Source organism: Channa argus, chromosome 5 (genome assembly GCF_033026475.1).
Source record: "Channa argus isolate prfri chromosome 5, Channa argus male v1.0, whole genome shotgun sequence".
NCBI lineage: Eukaryota > Metazoa > Chordata > Actinopteri > Anabantiformes > Channidae > Channa > Channa argus.
In genome coordinates this window covers 16,414,047-16,437,752 of record NC_090201.1, presented here as the reverse complement: position 1 = coordinate 16,437,752, position 23,706 = coordinate 16,414,047, and the positions used below count along the sequence as shown (strand labels likewise).

Genomic DNA, 23,706 nt, shown 5'->3' with positions numbered 1-23,706 from the left:
TTCTCCCAGGGGTGATAATAAAGCGAAGCCAAGGTCAACAACCAATCCTGTCGCTAAAAAACATTTGGTATTTTGTTGAAGGACAAACTACATCTGCACTGTGAGTCCGGCTTTCTTCATTTTAAGTAAGTAAAATGTATTTATATAGCACCTTTCACAGATAAAAATCCCAAAGTGCTTTACAAAATGTTAAAAAGAGAAAATATTACAGACAATAAAACTTCAAATATAAATTAAAACACAACTACATCAAAGATGCAACCATAAGAGCCCAGTCAGCTAAAAGCTTGTGTCTTCAGTTGCTTTTTAAAGGAATCAGCAGAATCAGCCACATGCAGTCAGGGGCAGTGCATTTCACAGTCTGGGAGTGACAGACTTAAAGATCCCCAACCGATTTTAAAATGGGTTTTAGGGACCACGAGCAGATTTTGACCTGACAACCTCAATGCTCTTACATGTTACAATGTTACAGAAAGAACCTAATTGCTGCAGACTTTAACTGAATACAGTGCATCCAGAAAGTATTGACAGCACTTAACTTTTTCCACATTTTATTATGTTACAGCCTTATTCCAAAATGGAATAAATTAATTTTTTCCTCACAGTTCTACAGACGTTACTCCATAATGACATCATGAAAGTTTGTTTTTTTAAATCTTTGCAAAAAAAAACAAAAAAAACCCATGTACATAAGTATTCACCACCTTTGCTTAATACTTTGTTGTGGAAGAAAATTCTGGTTGCACTGTATGTGGGGGATGATGTGTGTCAGTTAGGAGCAGATAAACAGCAAACATACTTATTTAGAGCTTCTGCTCTAACCGGAATAAAATGAGATGATAGGGATAATTATTTGGAAAAAAACGTGAGCTCTTCAGCTAAAGGGAAACACAACCATAAGCAGTGTGTGTTTATAGAAACAAGAAATGTGTACAAGTTAGTTTGACAGGGAAACTACAACCATCTATAGTTCACAAAGAACAAGAAATAAAGCCTCTAGTTCAATCCAGATAGTTCATTAGCAACTCCACTAATGGGCAATTATTTTCAGACTTCTTTTCTAGACTAAACTTTTACAATACTGGTACTATAGCTCAAGATCCCCCAGGGCATTACTTTGATTTAGAAATACTGACTTTATCAGCACACAAACATCGAAATCTAAAATAATTTTGATTTATATATATGGCTATGCGGAGGGGTTAGAGGTTCTAAATTTTCTGGTCAAAATAAACATTCATAGCAACATTCATAGCCGTTGACATATTGCAGAATTGGTTGGAAAATGATTTAAATTAATGAAACCACCACTCATCGTTCAAGTCATTTATTTTCTGTACAAAGAATTTTGTATAAACTGTACAGTCATTTTTAACATAACAAGACACAAAAAAGGCATTAAAACAGAAGAAATATGTAAACTATGAAGGTACATTTACTGTGCATATATACATTTTTAAATTATATTATTCACTCTTAACATGCCCCCATTTCTACAGTCTGATTTATGGTAAAAGGCATAATAATGGATCACAAATTGAGTGAAATACTATAGAGGAGAAACTCCTTTTTCCTTCTGTCCCAAGTCAGTGTTAGTTATGATACAAACAAGGTACATTTCCACCTCACCTGATAATCATCTCTGGACTATAATGATAAATCATCCAAGCTTGAGGCTGAACAACTCATTCTAATTCAGTGAAGCGAGCAAACATTGCTTTGCGGACTGCATCTTTGTACGTGTCTGAAGGAGAGAGCGTGTAGTTGGTGCCTTTGGTGCCAAGTCCAGCTCCTTTTGTTCTCAACTGTGCCTGAGGATGACAACAACCTTAGATACTTTACGCACACGTACACACATGTACACACACACACACACACACGTTCTTATTGTAGATACCTCAATTGGTGCCGTGATCCCCTGTTGGTTACGACCAAGTCCTTTTCCCTCCTTCCAGCCCATTGCTTGTAGCATTTTGTTCCCAATATTGTCACTGGTAAGACCATCTTTAGTGGGCTGTTCATAGTTACTGCCCGGGGAAAAAAGGGACATCTCAACATTTCTCAATCTACTATTTAATAATAAATGGTTAAACAATACTTTTAAAAAGTGAACTGTAAGCCCTGGAAAACAGCATTTCAGAGAAATCAGCCCTTGAAATAAGTAAAATAACTTGTTTACATGACTGGTGCTGGTTGGCTAAATTTCTTCTTTTTTGGTGCAGGTGGTTCAGGGATGCCATATTTTTCTCTCCTCTCAGCTGCTCTGTCTCTATATTTCATCTGTTCACCAGAGGAATAAATATGTTAAGAAAGGACAAATATGGTTCATTGCTTACTGGCTGATTATGTATTGAACCAAACCTCTGTTTCTTTTCTCTCCAGCTCTTCCAGCTCTGCTTCACTCATTTTGGATCTGCGAAGAACCTCCAGGTTTTTCTAGAAATGAAGCATTGGGCAGATGGAATCTTATTTAATGAGTCTTGTAGACATTTTGGACATATCTTATTTAGAAAATATAGATGATGTTACCTTGTGGAGGTCAGAGAGTTGCTGATGTCGAATTAGACTCTCTTTGTTGGGGAATTGTCTCCTACAGAGCAAGCATGCTAACTTGTTCCAGTCTGTCAGCTTGTTCTGGCCTCCTTCACCACCATCAGGCTCTGCTCCACCTTCCTCAGGGTCACTGTCTCCACTGTAGGCTGCCACAAGGCCACACTATCCAAGCAACCAATATAAAAGGCAAGTGTAGATATTTAACATAAAAGATGCCTAAAAGTCTATGGATATATATTTACATGGCAAAATTGCTTAAAATAACAATACTCCATGTGCCACAAAACCAGGGGTGAAACTCCCACCTTTGACGTGTTGACTATGGTGGTTGGGGGCTCCTCTTCATGGCACCTTGAAAAGTCTGGTATGAGTCTCTCTAGACTTCCTGCTTGCTGAAGGAAAATACAAAAAAAAATAAAATAAATCAAACTGATGCAGTCAGGACACTGAAGTGTAACAGTTCCACATGCAGTGTAATCATATGACTATATACTGAATTTCACAGCATTACCCTCTTTTCAAAGAGTGTGTAGCCTGCATCAGCAGCTGCTGCCTCTTTTCTCTCTTCTTGACTAATAGGCTGAAAGCTACTCTTGAAGTTCTCTTTCTGCTTGTTGAGGCTTTTAGCCCACCTTTCCATGTCTTTAGCAATCTGAAAGAATCAAATTTGACCATAAAGTTTAAAAGAAAAAAACAAACATACACTCCCAATAAGAGTGAAGAGGCAACTGAGAAATTGAAGCAGAAGAACAGCATGTATGCTAGGACTTTTCACAGTACCTGCTGAGCTGTCTTGCTTTTGGGCTTTTCCTTTTTCTCTTTGCCTTCTTTAGGTTCTTTACCACTTGTTGAAGCAGAATTGCTTGTTGTGCTGTCATTTTGTCCAGTGTTTGTGTCTGTTGAGGCAGGAACGTAGGTCTGTTTCTCACTGTCCCAGTAGAGATACTGCTGGGTCTGAGAGTTGTAGTAATACTGAAAGGATATGGACAACAATGTAAATACTTAAAACACCATCACCTACGCAGATGCCCCAATACAGGTATCAGTATGAGTTTTGAATCTGCCCTTTTGTACTCATACTTGCACTATGACAACATCTATTACTGCATCTGAGACCACTGATAACCTCACAATGGTTGAGCAGGGAGGCAGATGGAACAATGTGTGGTTTAAAAGGTGTTTGACTATGTTATTTAATCCCCATATTCTTCCGTATCTGCTACAGTCCATGATGCTTACAATTCTATCAGGATTGCAGGTTTGCATTCTATGCTGTGTGTTTTTTTTTTCCCGCAAATTGCCCCCCATTTATTAGATGCTGGTCAAAAAACAGGAGGTAACAGGACATCCATAACGGTCTGCATTTTTCTACCTATTAAGCTTTACACTGCTTGTTATTCACCCATTTGCACACACACAGACGGGGAAGCTGCTATGCAACACTCAACTAAGTTGGGGTTCAGTGTCTTGCTCAAAAACATGTCGACGTTTTACCAGAGTAGCCAGGGATTGAACCAACATTTGCGAGATTGGTGGACAATCACCCTATCTTCCTGCGCCACAGTCGCCCCTAATCACCTAGTGTGACTTCCAAAAAGTTGTGCAACACTAACCTGTGTGTTTGGGTCATAGTAGAGACCAGTTTGTGGATCATAATAGTAGCCAGAGGATTCATCATACTGATAGGTTGATGTATCAGGAACAACTGTTAAATATAAAACATAACAATAAATGCAGTAGAAATCTTATTGAATGTAATGAAACAGTGTTTTACCTTAAAAGTATACAAAGTTTATCAGAAATTAAATGTACAGCTGTTTTTTTATTCTTTCAAATTAAAACACTACTCCTGGCTGCATAAACAACAAATGAGAAGTTAGGAACTAAGTATTACTCCCAAACTACTGTCAGAAGCAAATTCTCAAGTATTGCTTTAACCTACAACTAGGGAAAACTCAGGTGGGAGAAAATGATTGATTATCTAATTAACTGCAACTCTCTCTTGAACAATTCAATATTGATGACAAAATCTGACATCTGATCACTACGTGTATGGAGTTTGTACTTGTTATAGTCAATTCAGTTAGGGTCTCAAAGTATTCATTGAAGTGAATATGCTGTGGTTAGCTGGAGCCACACACAAATCCTTGTTCTCTAGAGCAAAAAAAATATAATTCCTAGATTCTGAGAATTACTTAATGCAATATTGCATTTATCTGATGAAATTAAACCATAAATGAATAATCTATCTAGACTGTGTGAATGAAAATCGAGAGATCAGTACTAATATTCAGCCCTAGGAACCACTATTATTTAGTTACATATGTAACAGCAACTTAAATATATTTTTTACTTCAGACACACCAAATCTGAACATAATAGGTTTTAAGGGATCTTGTGTTCATACCAGTGCTGCCATCAGCTGTTTGTCCTGAGGCTGTTAATGTACTGGCAGCAGCTACAGGAACAACAGGCACAGATGCTGCTTCAATGGCTGAGAGTTGTCCTGTCTGGGCTTTGTGCTCCAATTGCTGAACAAGTGGCATTGCCTGCAATTAATTAAGTTGTTAATTTGAGATTTTTACAATAGGCAGTTTAACTATAACATATAGGTAAACTGCCTGGTGTATAGCATAATTACAAATGAACAAAAATGTGTGTGCAACCTGAACAGCAGGCTGAGCAATGATGTGGGGTTGGTAGACTTGGGCACTCTGCGAGATCACTACTCCAGCTGGAGTAGGAACTATTTTTACACCTGGGGCAGCTAAAATTGGAAAAGAAAGGCGTGATTGTGACAATGTCACTGACATCACATTATTACATTGTTTAGTTCTCCACTAGCCTTAATATGAACAAATATTAGAATATACTATAAAACATACAGATGGCATTTTACTAAATGCTAGTTGTTATTATTCCTCATGTTTACCATATTAATATTCTATAAAATAAAGGGTCTGTAACTATGCAAGCACTTAAATAGGTGTGAACCTTCTCATACCTCCTAGAATCCCATTTCCCTGAGAAATGCTGGCTCCGGCTCCTTGCTGGTAATATGTCTGGTAGTCCTAATGAAAATCCAAAGAATCATTTTAAAAGCTACTAAAACTAACTCACCTAATGAAATGTCTAAATAATCATTCAGAAAATCTTGACGTAACAACATGCAGAAACGTGGCAGTGCTGTTTGTTTTCTAAAACACTTTAATGCCTTATGTCGATTTCTTGCAGCAATCGTACTCAGTAATGTCACTAACCATAATCGTGAAACAAATCAGTCACACAGAATTCACAGAACAATTATTTTTATGGGGACGTGTTGTCAACGCTGCCACTAGATGTCACTACAGAAACATATTTTACTAAATGCAAATGTAAAGCAAAGCTTTTAGAAATTAACTGCTCTCAGGCAATTTGTTTCATTATTATTTATACTAACCTGTGACATTGGAGTATAGCCTTCTTGCAGGTAGCTGTATTCTGACATTGTCTCTGAGCTCTGCTGTGGCTAAAAAGGTATAGCATGTATTATTATCCTGTGCCAGTGATTAATAAATTAATAATACGACATGATCATAGAATGCATGGACGTACCTGACTTGAAGACCACTGAGCTGCAGCAATGGCTGTGCTTGCCACAGAGAAGGCACTGACACGATTCCCATCTGGCAGTAAAAGGTCCCTAAAACAAAACAAATGGTAACAACTAAGAAATTAAATAAATAAATAAAAGACTAAAACTCTCTGCTCTTAATTGTTGGCAGTTTAAAGAGGGACGTTAAAGGATACAATGCTCTGCAGATACACTCACTTTCTGGCACTCTTAGCATAATCCACCCCAATTGTTTTTCCATCCAGTTTTAAAGGAGGCTGCAGTCCCTGTAGGATGGTTAGCAGCTGAGAGGCTTCCTATTAAAATATGCAGACATAATTTGAGACACATATGTTAAAAAGGGGGGGAAAAAAAAATAAATAAAAAAATAAAATAAAAAATCAAGGAGAAAAACTAAAGACTAGGGAGAAATATTGGGAAAAAAGACAAAATGAAACTAACAATTGCTTTTACACCAGTAAATGACTTGTCACAGTTTATAATTATTCAATGTCTTTTAATGGATATTAAAGAACGATTTACCAGAGGAGAGGACAGCTGGACAAAGGCAAAGCCTCGGTTCTGGCCTGTCTGCTTGTCCTTGATGAGGCGAATGTTGTTAGATGAAAGATTAGCATATGGTGCCAAGGCTGTCATTATGGCTTCCACAGTGGTCAGGGGTGCAATATTTCTCAGGATGATTGCTGAACAGGAAAAAAAAAAAAAAAAAAAGTGTTTAAGAGCAACCTACCATGAATATAGACATTTTGTTTTATTACAAACACAGTGGAACATTAGATCTCTAAAGTAAAAGTCCTTACTGTCGCCATAGAAATCACCAGTGGGCTGAGTTTCAGACACTCCAGTGTTATTGCTACTTTCACTTTCTGTTGAGAAAATGACAGAGAAGTAGGAGGCACATTAACATAACCTTTCAAACTGTGTGATCAAGAAAATGGGAATTGGAATAAAAAAAAGATATGGGTCAAAAACCCGGACTAAACGTTTACAATAATTCAACTCTATTATGTATTGTTTTTTGTCCTCATTTTCTATTAATGTTTGGTAGGAAGGAAAATGCATGCCGTTTACTGATCTATGCAGTTTGCCTAGATCTGACAGGGTGACAACACAAGAATCCATATTGTTTGGCCTCTACAACTCTCAAAACAAACATTTTGTACTGTTTGCCAGTACTGCTGCATCAGGTTATCCGGATGTCTGCGTCAGTGGCCTCTTGTTGATTAAACTACTTACCAGCTTTGGCTGCTCCACACCTGAAGCACTTCAGCCTCCTCCGGAAATTGTACAGGCCACACTGCAAGTAACCGTTCACATTTTTTTATTATACACCTAAAGCCCTAAACAGTGCTGCCTCAGAGAACAGGCAATCTATATTGGTACTGCATACCATACCTACCTTAGACACAACCTAACTATTACAGCTTATGCAAATGTAGGTGTATGACAAAATATGCTGACAGGACTGCAACAATTACAATGTAAAGGCCTAATGTGTGCATAGGTGCAGTGTTCTGTAGTAACACTTTAATCATGAAACAATAAATCAATAACTTACAGTGTTGCACAGCCAGTCTTCATACTTGTTTCTGGGGTGACTGTAGTGCATGTCCACGTTTTTCCCTTGGATGGTCAGACGTTTCTGAAAGAGGGAGACAAAAATTATTCAAGTATTCATGGTGAGCATCAATCTCATCAATAGAGCAAGCAGTGTTGGAAGGGAGAGAAGGGGAAGAGGGACCCCCAACAGATAGCCTTTGTGTTAAAGACAGGCACATGATGCATATGTGAGCATGAAGTATGGAGGGTTCTTTAGGTGTTTGGGACCCGTGTGCCCAGGCTAAGCTGGAGCAGAGTGTACAATGTGACCCTAACAGATATTTTTGACTTATTTAAAAAGATGAATGGGTTCCTCCCAAAAAATGTTAGTGTGACTGTCTAAAAACAAACAAACAAAAAAAACAACTAATCTACTGGGAAAAGAATAGTTTGAGGTAAATTTGACTGTAAAATACCACTGACAATACCACTGTCAGCGACGTAATGTGTTTATAATCTTAAATGCAGATTCTTTAAGAAGAAACGAGTCAAATCTGCAGTTTTAATTCTCTGTCCTTACATTAAACTAAACAAAATACTTTAAATTTCTAAGTTTTAAATCCTATTTTGTTTCTCTGTAATCTAATATAAAAAGTATTTTTTGAGCTCTGTAACCTAAAATTCATGAGTTTCTTTTCAGTTTTAAAAAGATCAATACAGTTTCCACACTACTCATTAAATACACTTTGGTTGCCTTTTGGATTATTTTTCAGATCCCCAAGATTAAAACTAGACTTGGCGATTGTGAAGCAACCTGATTGGTCTCCATCCATCGGGAGGCATCTTGCAAGTGATAAAAGTCCACGAAGGCGAAACCACGGCTTATACCTAGAGACAGCATTCAAATATAGACGGGAGGTGTGTTAGTTAAGAATCCATGGGCATATTATTCAAAGTCTTCCACAAACTGCTTCATGACCCAGGCCTTGTTTGGTACACAATAGGCCACTCCTTAGGAGTTTTACCATAGCAAGAAATTCTGCTGAATACCACAGTTAATACCACACTCAACAAGGCGTGTGTTTGCCAGTCATCTTTCTCAAAACTAGTAATGCTGCTGATACTTACCTTAAAAAGTTGCACAGGAAACTGAAAAGTCTCAAATCAACATTTTAAATCCTTTTTGTAACTTGACACAACTCTCCCCTAGCAGCTATGGGAAAATGGGTCTGAATGGAAGCAGATTGGCCCTATGGTCAAAAACCGGGGGAAACTCGGGGTCCTTCATATATTGTTCTCACCTGTTTTCTTTTTCATCAGCCTGACATCCACTGGCTGGGGTCCCTCCAGTTGGTCTATGGCAAAGCGAATCTAAAAAAAAATATTCAGACAGTACTTAATCATTTTTTATTTAGCTACACCCTTAAAAACCACAATAACAAAAACAACAAACATTTGCTCTTGTAAGGCAGGACATTTGGACATTGAGGCAGAAATAAAGATTGCGCATCTGCAGAGGAAAACTATGACTTACATCATCTTCTGTGACATGAGGAGAGAGACCCCAGAGCATGATGGTCTTGCTCTTCTTCTCCTCCCCAGGCTCCCTCCTGTAATCCTGCTCTGAGTAGTCACCATCTGAGTGGTAACCATCCTCTGATCTATCACTGTTACGTCTTTTTCTCTCTCTTTGCTTCAACAAAAGAAAAAGAAACACTCTGGATCAGATAAATGTGATGTCAAGCCACAAAAAGGACTTTGCAAAACATCTCACGGTTACTCCAATAATTGGCAATCGCAATCCCCCATGAATTCTGTCCTTGCATTTTGGAGGGACTAATATTAATACTAATATTAATTAATATGTGGTACATAGTCGCTGAAGGTTAGAATGACTACCTCTGGACTGTCTCTTGATGCTCTACGATCACCTTCATAACGTTCACCACGTCTCTCTTCCCCCCAGCGGCGCACATTGTGATCGCGCTCTTGGTCCCGCTCTCGTCTGTCACGCCAATCTGAATCTTCACGAGTTTGGTCAGAGCCATATCTTCCACTGCGTTCTGTCCGACTAATTCTATTCAGGGGGCATCGAAAAGAATAGCAGTTAACTTGCACATCTTGTCTGGAATAACAAAACCTTCCTTAGTGTTATATTCAGATAACTAGAACTGTATCAGCATGTTCTTTGTTAAAAATATACAAACAATACAGCTGGAATATGAAAATGCATTTCACATATTTCCTTTATTTTGTAGTGCTTAGCATAAAATGGTTCTACATTAAGCCTACATGTATAGCTTGCAAAATTGTTTCAGCAGTGATACTTTACAGTTTTATATAACAACCATGTTCATACTTGACTTTAAAAAAAATGTAGATATATATAGACGTAGATATATACATATAGAATAAATAAATAAATAAAAATTGATTCTTTAAATGACAAGTTCAAGGGTCGGTTCTGTAGATTTGGTTTAAAGATTGAGAATGCTGATATGGCAAGGTTACATCATCGCAGATGCTGAATAAATCTATCCATTTTTCAAAAATGCACAGGTTTCCTAGACAACGTTGGGTAAAACATTCTTTTCCCCTTTACAGGTAACAGTATTTAAACCTGGACCATGGGAGTCCCACGTCTAGCATGGCGTACTACGCTAACGTTACTTTTCATTAACTTTCTATCATTACTCACCTTTTATCAGCTCCCATTTTCCCTGCTGCCTCCGCACTCACGGGACCTCTAAAACGAAAAGAGTTACGAGTTTTAAAAACACTCTTTTGATATTTGGCCGTTAACACGCTCGGACAGAGCAGCTGCCCTACAATCGAATTTTCGAGATTAACGCTACCATGTAAACCATAATATGGACGCAGTCTCACACGAGAAAACACATACCACTTTAACTGCAAAGATAGAAGCTATACAATTGCGCTGGTTTCCAGTCTAAATGTATAATAACCTACCAGTGTTGTTTGTTAAAGTGTTACTGCTCACTGCTACTTTACTAAAACGTTATCAGAAAAACCGTGAGAAAATACGATTTACGTTCAAGGACTTTTCATGACACTACGAAAGCGCCTTCTTTATCCCAAGATGCATTGGTGTTTGAAGGTGCATTATGGGTAACACAGTATATTTTAACCCTTGTGTTGCGTCACAGGCGGCACTTGCGCTTGATCTTATTTGCCTTGTGAATAACGTACAAGGGGTTACAGAAATTACTTAAGATTAATAGTTGGTTCGTGGTCACAGCTAGGACTGCTGAGGTCATAGGTTAATAAAGTTTTCTGCATTGTGTTAAATGGAGCAACTGTTTGATATGTTGCCTGAAAGCCTAAACTGAGGGCAATTCGCTTTCCGTTCGTCCGCCATTTTAATTTGTAAGGTTAGGATTTCAGTTTGCCATATTTGCAGTATCTTTAAGTATTTCCATTCAAATATTCTGTTGCAATATGACTGCTTAAGTGAATCCCGTTAACTTTTTTCAGTATCAATGTTTACCTTTGTTTCACTTGTCAATTTCCTTTTTATTTCAGTGTGGCCTGAAATCCATCCTACTTACCAGCTATAGATTATTAAGATAACTTTTCGACTTGTGTTACAATTTATTCTAATATTCAGTTTAAGAAACGATTAAAGAAGTAAAGTAAATTAGTTTGTATGTGTGATAAAATCTCATTCATGTTCATATGATTGGAATGCTGTCATATAGTGACTGACCTAGGCATCAGGTTAAAAGTTTGAGTAAATAGAATAAAAAAAATATATAGTTCAGTCTTGTCTATTTTCAGCAGATTCGGTGCCCTCATACTTTTTGTTAGTGCAAGATAAGCATTTTCAGACGAAGTGAAGGATTGTTAGTATTTTCCAATAGAACATCATTCCCTGAAATATGGAAAATTAAACAGGTACAGTGAAATATAATTCACATATATCGTCATATCTAATACTGTAAATAATATTAATATAGTATAAAATTAATATACATTGTTTACCCAAACCTTCAAAGCAAGCTATACAGCTAATCACAGAAGAAGCTGAGAAAGCATCTAGATGGCATTTGTTAAAGAAGGCAGACCCATGGCTGATTGCTTTTGGGATATAATCTGGAGAATGATCAACACTGGCTGGGTCACAATAGCGAGGGCATCCTATATTGAAAGACCCATATCCCTGAGAACTTTAGTAACATCTCAAAATGTGTCCTAGTGGATCTGAGGGAAGTGTCTTGCATAATTTTATTTCTTCCAGCATCCTATTATTATCCTATTTCTTTGGGCTCTTGTACAGTGTACCACAAACCTGTAATGATGTGGTATATAAAGCTGTATGCTGCCCAGCCATTGTCTGTTTATTAGAGACATTGTAACTGCATGTTCAATTAACCATATTAAATCATATACTAGTAATACCTAATAACTCTATACATGAATTGAGTGCATTGGGGGTCTTAATAAATAAATTTACCATTTACCATTTAATAATTAGGTTTCAATTGAAAAGTAGTGCAATTTTGTTTGTTTAAGGTGCATTTCTTTGTAGACCTGCACAAGACTCCAACTTACTGTGTGTGCATGTTCTAAAATGAAACTTAATCTTCTGTGTATGTTTAAACACATCTGGTCACTGAAAGTCATCCTTACAAAGATATGCTACAACATGAAACAATGTCATTGTGTTTAATTTATTACAGCATTTAAATCCTGAAATGTCACCAAACAGTTCACTGTACAAGCATGTCCTTAATAAAAACGACTACACAATTATTTATTCAACTTGGCACACAAGAATGTTTTCCTTTTACAAGTCTCTGATGTGGTAATTATACTGTATACAACACAGATGGTCAATTATTGTGCTGATACCAGATCCATAATGAAGCATGTTACAAAACGTATATGCGTTTTGTAACAGTGATGATGCTTGAGTCACTGACACTCAAGACATACCCATATTGTCTTTACAAATGTATTATGAGATTAAACATCACAAAACCCAGCCATATAATATAAAATGGTCCATATGGTTCCCAAACAAGGGTAGCTCTTGCTCCATGATGTTTTGAATTTCTATGATGAGGTCTAGGTCAACGTCTCTCCTTTTGTCACCTGTAACAACACGTACACATTTATAAAATGCAAATACAGAGGTCATATAGACAATTAAAATTAGACTGAGGTAGACGATACTTACTCTTGCCTCAATATATTCAATCCTCCTCTCCAGCGCTGTCAGCTTCTCGTTGAGAGTAGCAAGACGGGATCGACACGACATATCTGGCGATATAAACAGCATTGACAGCAACATGCACAGTAGTTATTCTTAAGGGCGTAGCTTTACTGTTTCAACGTCAGCGTTAATTACTTGGGGAGCACCCGTTCACATGTGGAATTACCTGATGCTGGTTTATTAAATACAACTTAGCTGAATAGCATTAGCCTGGGTGGCCCAAAAGTCAGCTGGTTAGCTTTATCAACAATCGACTCTAGACGTCTTGGAATTCAATATTTAACACTTGACACGCAAAAACAACAACAAAGACCAATCGTAAGGTACATCGATATCCACCTTTCTTAGTACTTCTATGTGAACACAACAAACTATCGATAAAGCTATTTGCTAACTGGGAGTGGCCATTGCAAACATCAACACCGAGGCTAGACAGCAGCATAGCTAGCTGCCTAGATTTAGCTATTACACTTACACATAGAAATAATACCAGTGCCTTTATTCGTAAAGTGTTTTTAAGAGCTTACCGAATGAGTTGAGAAAGTCAGCAATTTTTTTGATGCTGCTTGTTATTACTTCTATATACTCTCGATTCGCCCAGTCCTGGTGAATCTCTCTTTGCACTGGATCTTCCTGGCCAGCCATGTTACACGATTCGCAGCTCCTCGTAGCGTTTAATCAAGGATAGCACCCTGTGTTCATCCAGGAAGTACTGTGTTACCCGGTCAAATGACGTTGTAGCTGTTTGATATCTAACTTAAATGTGGGCAATAATTAAATGCAACCACACCATAGTTTTAAAATAGTACACAATGCGTAGAACCGCAATATAACGTCACGATGACGATCCTGATGTTACTTACCGCTAACTGGCGTTTGCTGACACTGGTTGTTCAAATTTACAATTTGAAGCAGTTATACAGCAGGCACAAACTTTATTTTCGCTACAGAGCAACTCAAGGCAGTTTCATTCATTTGCTAACACAGTCAGCATATACACAAGGGCTGACAGAATGCGTTTTTATTTTGGATCCAAACTACGTAGAAATTTATGATAATCATACACTACGTCTATTGTACTTCTAGTTTCTTCGGTTGCCTAATAACATTCCTGGTTGCTGAAGTGTGAGTACTTAATTCCACGATTTGTTTTAAATGAACCAACAATAATAACATGTAAAGTACATGTGCATATACTAAATGACGTTTTTGTGTTAAATTGTACATAAATTACAGTAGTTTTTCACTTGACATAGAATGTTTATTTTCATAAATTATGGTTAAAACATTACCCTGGCCCCGAAGAAGCAAAACATTCCCACAGTGCCATATATTTAACAGTACTGATACATATATGTACTGTAGTAGTGAGGAAAAAAAATCAGTACTCCATTGCTCAATTTCCTGTCTTCCTGTGTATCATACCAAAATGTGACTCGGTGCTCTTACTTTGAAAATGTCGAGCTTTCTTTTTCAAAGTTTTTTTCCACAGAGCGTAAAAGGCAAATGAATTAACTGTTAAGTACAATAATAATAAACGACTTTGTAAAAAGGGGCAAAAGAAAACAAGATTTATTTACTATTTATTGCACTGCCAGCCTTTGTGCCATAAACAAGAACGTGTCATCACGCGGTTACCATTATGTTAACGATAATATCAAAGCGGGGCAAGGGAAAGCATCAAAATACACATTGTCCTGTCGACAACATGAACTATCGAACATGAAGTACACTTCTTACAAGGACAAGTTTGTTTTATAATAATTGTACACGCATTTGTAAGCAAAATTGTAATAAAAAGTACCCCTTTGGTCAGTATAAATGGTACTTTCCAGGAAGTTCCATGCGGTACGCGATCTTTAGGTCCTTAATCGTTTGAAGAAACACCCCAAATAAAACAAGGACAAGAACCAACAGAAAACAACAATAATTATTCTCGAAAATGGCAGTCTGTTACAGGCAATATAATCGTTTTTAGTTTTCAAAAGTTGTTAATTATCGGTAGGCTACCTGCTCCGCCTGTTAATAAGCCATTATGCCAGACTGGTTCGTTCTGTGTGCGGTCATTAGCCTGTTGTTAAGTCTTTTAACTGTAGCTGGTTACATTGTTTACTCGGGACTCCTCACAGACATTACCGTGCTAACTGGTTCTCCTCCCATAAAGAAGATCACATTTGCCTACAAATTCAAAGAAGGACCGTACAGAAACTGTGGACAACTTTTTAGGGAATCTTATTGTATTGGACCAAAGCTGTCACGCATCGGAGTGTTTTATGATGACCCTAAAAAGGTAATCCTTCAAACAATCTACACTCAGCTGAGCAGTGATTGTCTTATTGCAAAAGTTGTTTATTTCAATTGTGTTTCTCCACGCTTTCCTCAACAATTTTAACTTTTGAGACATGCAAGGTTCACATAGCAAATTGGGTTATGTAGTCCACTAGATGGCAATAATGTGTTTCTCTTAAAATGAGTACGGTCACTTTGTCTGAGATGAATAACATCTCTGCAGGAAGTCAGCAGTTAAATAGTCTAATTTCTTTTATGTCATTAAAACGTGCATTTTCATAGTAAATAGTCAATTTGGTGACATTTTGCTTGGTCCTGACATAGGCTCTGATGATATTTTGTAAATGTTATTCACCTGTATCAGGATTTTAAGAAAGGTCCAAACCATAGGTTAACCTAATATTAAAACATAATCTCAATATTTTATTTACCAACAGCTAATAGATATGTTTTGGTAAATGCAAATGATAATGTTATTTTCAGTAGTACAGAAATGGCTCGAGTCTGTTTTAGCTGATTTCACAGTTTTAATAAGAAAGTGTTGAGTCTAATTACTAGGCTTTTTTCCCCAAGGTTTTGGAATAACATCCTTTATGCTAATCAGCAATAGCGTTTATTTAGAGAGAATTAGTCAATTAGTACTGCCGGATTGGTTTTGTGTTGTGTGTTGGAGGACTTCCCAAGCTGGTAATGTTGGATTCACCCTCTGACAGTAAACTGACTAACTTGTCTTATTAGCTGATGGTTTTTCACAGCAGCATCTAGATGTGTAAATCAGAATTACATTGGCATTGTTGTTGCTCTAGCTGAGAGGAGCTGAGGTGCGACAGTTTATGGGACAGTTACTGTCACTGTAGAAAAGTGCCACTTTAAAGTGAAACAAATCACTTTCAAATACTAAATATGAAATAAAATTTTGTAAATAATCATGAAATGATGTATTTCTAGTGATCTATTTTATAATATACATTTCCTATATTTCTCCATCAATGTTATATATCCAAATGGGTAAACTCCCATTTCTTTTAAATGAGACTGAAGCTACTGCAATCTCCTTCACTGCAACATCAGAGCTGCTAAAACACAATTCAGAATTTGGATCTTTTTGTGATATGTTTTCACTTCCCCCATTCCCTGTGTGAACTCATCCATCCCAAAAGCTCAATATCTATAAGCACCAAGAATTAATAATCGGCTAGATCTGTTTTCCTGATATCTAATCCTGCTTACACACTGCGGTCTCCAAAATCTTAAGTGAAGTCCAGTAAGATTTGCTTTTTCAATATACTCTGTTCAAACATAGAAATAGTGTGTATAGCTGGCCATAAGCTACATGAAAGCTCTATTGTACACTGTACTGTAGATCCGGGGCCTATATAAAAATAGATATCATTTGAGAATTTGAATATGAAATATCACAAAAATAAGATAATTTTTCAAGCCAAATGTGCTTAGTCAGTAGTATTGTGATATAATCTCTGTCTGCATCACTCAACTGGAATTGTTACATTAATTCATTAATAATTAAAACAAGATTTCAAGAGTGTTGAGTGTTGAAGTGGCACAAGCATGGCTTAAACATTCCTTGTCCTAATGCGCATCAACCTGAAGGAATGTAACCGGAGTTTAGTGGTGGACTCCGTCTGCTCTGTTTCAAAACCCTTTTGTCAGGCTCATCCTTTTTTTTGTTCCCAAGCCAGCAATTAAGCTAGCAGTGGGTCCTAGTTCCTCTGCAAAGTCACACCCAAGTCCTGATCTAAGTTAAAATAATTGGTGTAATGATCTCAGCTCATTAGCGTCTCAGCCTCAAGATGCCATTCAGTCCCTGCATCAGGAGCCCCAGAGAGTGCTTTCAGATTGGTATTTGGTGGCTAGTCATACACTGTCCATTGATATTTGCTGTTCGAAGGATTTTCAAAAGTGCAGCAGACAGAGGATAAGTGTCAGCATGGCTCGCCTCATCCTTTGTTCTCAGTTTTCTCACTTTTACCTCCTTTAATCACTTCCTTTGGAGAAACAAAAGACTTCAACAAGGACTTGAGTTGGTCCTGAGATGGTTGCCATGGATACATGGCTGGAGCAGCTCTGTCTGCTCCAACAAATGGCTAATACACATTTTGGAGTCCTACTAACTAAGCCCCTCCACCAACCTCTTCAGTTTCATAGCCAGGAGGTTTCTGTGACCCAGTGTGCCCACTTCACCTCCACACCACAGTCCTCTTTGCTCCCCTGCTGTGCCCACCTAACATCAGAGAGACGTACCCAGGGTATACCATGTAGTTTTCTGTCAAACATGATATTCCAAGGAAATGATCGGGGTCAAGGTTTTGGGTCCTTGAGATAGAGATTTTCTCAAGTGAATGACAAGTGCAATAGTCTTGAAATGACACTTGTCTGTTCATCTTCAGAGGCTCATGTTTGGGTCACAGTGTGGTGGAAGCTGTGGGCATGGTAGCTGGGGGAAGGGCTGGTTAGTAGGAAATGTGCATCGGTCTTAATGTTATTCTTTGTGGAGAATGATGAAATAATAGAAAATCTCACTAATACTTGCCCTGTTGGGTAGTGAAACATTTAAGATGTAAGCCTTACGGAATCTGAGTGTGGTTGGAAAATACTAAGTACTACTTTGCTTTTTGCCCTGCCAAAGCCAGTTCAGGCAATCTGCTACAGAGACAGGAAGACATGATTTCTTGAGTGGAACTGCAGAACATTTTGCTTCAGATGAGCTTCAAGTGTATTGAAGAAACATCAAAAGACAGCACCACTTGTGTCTTGATGAAGGCAGAGACACAAAACAAGGATTGTGGACAGATGCTTGTGCTTTTGGCAGTGGTTCTTTGTTCTGAACTCCTTATCTTAAACTCTGTGATGATTAATAAGTCCACTCAGCTCAGACTTCCCACGTTGAGCCCCCAAAACATCCAACGAGTCAGATATTCTCATGTGTAAAGTTTCTCAGATTTATTTGTTGTATTTAGAGTAAGAGCAATCATGGCAACAACGGAACATTTAAATCCGTCTAAACATGATTCTGAACAACCTGTCCAAGGTGTACCCAGATTATTACCCAGTGACAGACAGGATAGGCTCAAAATCCACCATGGCACTAATAGGTTGGGCAGTTAAAAATAATGGATAAAACTTTTTATCTTGACTTTAGTGAAAGTCACTTTAAATATGGTGTTGATGAGGTTTTGTAAGTTTCTGATAGACATTTAATGTGTCTATCATAATCTCCATCTCTGATCATTGTGGTTCCCTGCTTGGGTTGGTTTACCTCTCATCAGTAAGTGTTTGAAGCAATTGCACTTCATTTATCATGTATACAAGAAGAAATTAACATATTTTTACTAGTGGTATATTTGTGTTTCATGCTTGACAGCCATGATTTAAAATCAGCATCCCAAAGCTTTTGCTTATACCAGAAATCTTTGCACAGATCAAATTGTGTTCACAGATCAAGAAAAATTAGATAACATAGATTTTGATACCTGCCCAAAGTTAGACTTCTAACTCTGAAATTGAATTCAGAGTTTATTTCCTCACAGTCTGACACCAATAGAAAATAAAGCTAGAAATTCTGGACTAAATATTCTTGTAGAACATTGTTTCTTTTACTAGTTGAATGAACAAAATTCATAAGTTTATTACAGATTGTTCACTTCCTTCAATTTTTCTCTCTCTCTTCCTCCTTCTGTGTGTGTGTGTGTGTGTGTGTGTGTGTGTGTGTGTGTGTGTGTGTGTGTGTGTGTGTGTGTGTGGGTTTGTGTTTAAAACATTGTGAAGAATTACTTTATGCTGCAGTGCACAGTGAATACCACACATCTACCCATTGTACGCCCTAGGTGTTAAGGAAAAGGGGGAAAAAGGCATTCTCAGATACATTTGCTGTGCCAGAAGCATAGCATTGATAGGTTTATGAACAAATTGGACCATTCCAGCTTATTTATTACATGAGCATTCAGTGGAGCGCAGTTCAGCACAGTAGGGAGAAGGTCTTGGATGTCCCAGGAGTATTCATTTGTAAAGTGTGTCTCCCTTTTCATCTTTTTTAATGGGCACCAGGGTGCTCAGAACGGAGAATGGAGCAATAATTGCCGTGGTGCCAAATGCTCCACTTACAGCTCCAATTAATGAGCATATTTTCTCTTTAACTTTGGCATCTGGCTGGCATCAGAGAAGATATGTTTTTTCTTTCTGATAACATTCCAGTGTTTTTGTTTTTTCTTTTTTTTCTTGTGTGTGCTAGTCACAAACATTCCTTACATTACACAATCGAAATATTATGACTCATCAGTCTTTAGAGACAGGTGCTTTGGAAATGTTGATGGTAGCTGGCATTTCAGTTTTCTATCTAATCTACCTTTTTTCTCGTAGATTGAATGGCATATTTAGGGAGATGGTGCACATTGTTGGGTATTTTGAGCAATCAGTTCCCGTCCTAAAACACAAGCAGAAATTGTTTGGAAGTGGCCAGATAGCATTTATGCTTGAAGGCATTAATTTCTCTGTCAGTACTGTTGTTTTCATATTAGAGGCTTGTATAATTATGCAATTTGGAAAAACTATTATGAAAAAAAGCAACGTTGGTAAATGTTTGATTTTATGTTTATCCATTTTTTCTTTATGAGCTGACTATTATTCAATGTTTCATACACTCTATTTATCATAACAAATTTTGTGTATAATTTTGTTGTTGCGTTCTTTGTTTCTAGGTGTCTGGGCCACAATGCCGCTTCGCTGTGGGCAGTATTCTGAGCGAAGGAGAAAACAAGCCAGACGCGGAGCTCCTGAAGCGCTATGAGACATCAGGTTTCAATGTCTTTTCCTTTCCTGAAATCACGCATGTGGTCACTACCTCGTTCCCCAACAAGACATTTATCTCCATCCTCCTGAGATTGAGAAAAGTCTACCCCCAGCTACACCACTACATCAAGGTATTGTATTGTTGGGACTCTTTTCTGCAGGATCTCTTTCTGTCCCATGCCTCACTTATATTGCATAGTACAGTCAAATCTCGAAACGTACGTCACCGAAAATAATATCCTAAGTCGTATTTTCAAGGTTTTCAAAAGAACTGAAAAAGCTGAACAAAACATAGAATAAAAGATTATAAATAAATAACATAGTGTTATACTTTACAATTATTTTAAAATGTATACAGTATATATCTCACTATATTTAAGTATGGTTGAAAAACTATCGTGTACACACTACACAAACTAGTGTTTGTGAGAGAGAGAGAGACAAAAAGTCAGAGAGTGTCCTAATTTCTATGTAAACTTGGATGTATAGGTATAGGAAAAAGAACTAGCTATCACAGTGACACAGTGAAGCATACAGTATATTCACACATCCAGCATCATCCTAGCCTTAAGCCCATCATATATACTATGTGTCCCATGGGCCCCAGTGTTCTCACAAAGTGTCTTGGCTGCACATTGAGTCAGCACACTATTAAACCTTTTATAAAAAAGTCTTACAGATTTACTGTAGATATAGCAGGCTTTCATTGTTTCTGTTTCAATACAGCTTCAGTAACCTATTGTAACCTATTAGCAATGGTAATAGGCAGAAGAAATTATTATGAGCCACACCTGAAGTATTTATTTTAGTGGTAAGAAATAAAAAAGGAATGTGCAAACATGTATGATTGAATCAATCATTGTGTGAGGCAGGCTTATGTCACACATCAGCAAGTAAATGATCAGTATCCGAGTGTCACGTACACATGTGAGTTGCACTGTGTGTTTTCAGGCAGCACAATGTTAAATAGCATTTTCTGACAAACTGAGCATTTTAAATCTTTTTTTATTTAATTTTTCATTTAATTATTTTACACACGCTTAAGCCATTTTCGGTGCATCCCAATCGAGGACTGGGAGGTGTGTGTTGTGTAGTGCTGCAGGAACAGATTTATGGTTGTAAAGGGCAAGAAGACGTGGAGTGGACTTGAAGACGAAAGAAATTGGAGAAGAACAATTTGAGCCTCTTTTAGCACTTTATGATGAATGATTTCACTGAGTGGTGCTTGAGGGATGCTGGGAAAGTGAGTCATTGTAAAAGAGCAGAGAGTTTTGTGGATTTGGTTTAATTATACGGTGTGCTAAAACAGGTGGCAACACCACAGGTCGTCTCTATCACTCTCCCTCTGCTGGAGGATTGTTTTTGTGTGTCCTGTCTAGTTGGCTCTACCATCTGCTTGGATGGTGTATAAACCTGGCTCTGTTCCAATGGCGCTTAGCCTGTCTGAGAGGTCAGCTTGCATAGCCGTCAAAACTGGGCATCAGTTGCCATCATTAGCAATATTAAATATTGTTTTGATCTGTGTTCTTTCACCTTCAGCATAATTTGCTGTGCTGTTTGAAATCCCAACACTTACAATAGGAAGCCCTACTGCATCATTAATCAATCCACATATACAATCTGTAACATAAATACATAATTATTTTTAATTTGTTTTTAAAGTATAGTATGTCTTCAAAGTATAGATAGAATAGAATTTTTTTGTATTCTTCTGCCATTCTGTTGGATCACAAAAATGAACCTTTTCACAGATGATCTGGTGTTCTCAGCATCAGAAGTAGCATTACATCTTTATATTTTATATAGCTCAAACTGAAAGAAAAATATATCCAATTTTGAAAAGGCTAACAAAATGTCTACAATGTTTTTGTGCTGACAGTAACTGAAGAGCCAGTTATACCATTAAAAGGAGTTGAGGCATTAGTTGCATCAAATTATCATTTGTACAACTATAAAACATTTAACTTCATTATAAATTGTTAATTGTTAATCTAAAACATGCCATCTAACAAAAGCAGCTTAACAGCACAGTTAGTTCTAAATGGATTTCTCTTAGTGAATAAAGCATGCTGTTGACGGCTGACACTTGGGATGTCCCAAGTGGTCAGACCTTTTCAAACAAGCTCATTAGCATTTAGCATGCCTGGCTTGGCATAGCAGAATGATTTCTGTCTGTCAGACACTTTGAGTTGCTGCCCCATGGTCAGGGCTGATATTTTCCTAGTCAGACCATCGATCGGCCCCAGTGTTTTTCTTCTGTGCCTTGGCTTTTTAGTGGTGAGCTACATCACACAGGCCTTGGCATCTTGAGATTTGATTCCGGCATGGTGGCCAGGCCTTCAGCCTGCATTGGGGACTGAGGTAGGAGGATAATATTGCTGACATTCACAGAGATCTAAAGGTTTGTGAAAGGCAGACGATGGAACATTTGTTTGCTAGAGGGCACAGAAGTTTCTTGCCAACACAGAGATTCTGGACTGAATGTAAAGAAAGTTTTCCTTTGTTCCTTAGAAGTGCCCTTTTTTTTAGCAATGGACACACATGGTAACATGTTCATGAAGTCCTCCACAGCATAGTGGATAATGAAGCCTTGTTTTTGGGCCATAAGGTGCTGCCTCTTGCAAACATGGGTGAGAGTGCACAGATGCTAGACCGCAGGGCCTGATAAACATGCAGGCTTTTAGCTAACAGTGACAATTACAAAAGGTCAGAAAAGGTCCTAGACAAAGTAGTGGAGGCAGTGATTTAACAAGGAGGCCTGGTTTAGTTTTAATAGAAATAACTACAATTTCTAATCTATTATTTCTATTTATGCATTTTTAATATTTTTGCTAGGGACAAGCAGTATTTTAAACATAATTTATTCCTTTTCAGATATGGAAATAGACTAAAATTTTATTCAAAGCCCCTCAGGATTGTTGCACGTTGAAATTTGCCATACATCTTTTGTGCATTTTAAATGTAACACAACACTAATGTGATGCAGGGATAAAGCCTTGTGATTTGGATGATTCATTAGCACCCTGTCAGTTTTCTAAAGTTGTCTCACATGAACCCTTTAAATGTTTAACCTGTATTCATTTTCTTTAATGATCATACATAAACATCTTTCTCATGTCAATTTTCTACTCAATATAATGAGGGAAACCCTAGTTGACACACTTGGTCCAGTTTAGAAACAGGATACAAAAGAATTAGTTGCTATATAAATGGGGCATATAATAGAATATTAAATTACCTTTAGGTAAAAGTTTTAGAACGATAGAATTTTTTACGTCCAGGTTTAGAAATATTCAACATATCTAAATGGTTATTTTAAAATGTATTTTTACAAATTTTGTTGCCATGATCCATGTGGTGGCCCAAAGAGCTCACAGCACTGAAAATTAAGAAAACACATGCAAATATGACATCAATATGACAACACAGACTCAGCCTTAAGAAACATGCTGCAAAATGCCACAAAACGACCAAATGAAGAAACACGCTGCAAAACCACAGCACAAACAAATGGAGAAACGCACTGCAAAAGCCAAAACTAATTTACTAGTATCTGTGATTTGTGATCTGATCTTGCAAAGTTGCAAATATCAATCAACAAAAACAATGTCTTTATTGAAAACACCCATTAAGCATACAAAGTCATGGTGGATAATAATGGCAACTT

General features: G+C 37.5%; 3 protein-coding genes across 4 annotated transcripts in view; 1 reads left to right on the top strand and 2 right to left on the bottom strand.

The window, feature by feature from the left end:
• Positions 1-1,311: 1,311 nt before the first annotated feature.
• rbm5 (RNA binding motif protein 5) lies at positions 1,312-10,836 on the bottom strand. Of its 2 annotated transcripts, none has more exons than XM_067505992.1 (25): positions 10,679-10,836; positions 10,407-10,454; positions 9,608-9,785; positions 9,243-9,401; positions 9,010-9,079; positions 8,523-8,596; positions 7,728-7,811; positions 7,406-7,466; positions 6,970-7,035; positions 6,692-6,852; positions 6,368-6,465; positions 6,151-6,238; positions 5,996-6,064; positions 5,558-5,624; positions 5,220-5,320; positions 4,961-5,102; positions 4,167-4,258; positions 3,334-3,525; positions 3,065-3,205; positions 2,859-2,945; positions 2,530-2,715; positions 2,362-2,436; positions 2,180-2,280; positions 1,898-2,027; positions 1,312-1,811 (listed from the first exon to the last, which is right to left on the bottom strand). In XM_067505992.1, exons 2-25 carry the CDS (start codon positions 10,421-10,423, stop codon positions 1,686-1,688), a joined length of 2,565 nt encoding a protein of 854 aa, XP_067362093.1. In that variant the 5' UTR covers positions 10,424-10,454; positions 10,679-10,836; the 3' UTR covers positions 1,312-1,685. The 2 variants fall into 2 exon arrangements, with proteins under 2 accessions (XP_067362093.1, XP_067362094.1); XM_067505993.1 differs by having other exon boundaries at positions 10,761-10,782.
• Positions 10,837-12,380: 1,544 nt separating this feature from the next.
• On the bottom strand, positions 12,381-13,743 carry brk1 (BRICK1 subunit of SCAR/WAVE actin nucleating complex). The gene is made up of 3 exons (XM_067506006.1): positions 13,472-13,743; positions 12,909-12,991; positions 12,381-12,823 (listed from the first exon to the last, which is right to left on the bottom strand). Exons 1-3 carry the CDS (start codon positions 13,587-13,589, stop codon positions 12,797-12,799), a joined length of 228 nt encoding a protein of 75 aa, XP_067362107.1. The 5' UTR covers positions 13,590-13,743; the 3' UTR covers positions 12,381-12,796.
• Positions 13,744-14,684: 941 nt separating this feature from the next.
• The window catches only part of LOC137128192 (testis-expressed protein 264 homolog), a 31,452-nt gene continuing 22,430 nt past the window's right edge, over positions 14,685-23,706 (top strand). The window contains exons 1-2 of the mRNA XM_067506005.1: positions 14,685-15,234; positions 19,949-20,170. Coding sequence (XP_067362106.1) covers positions 14,980-15,234; positions 19,949-20,170 — 477 coding nt within the window. The 5' untranslated portion in view covers positions 14,685-14,979. The remainder of the gene's footprint in view (positions 15,235-19,948; positions 20,171-23,706) is intronic.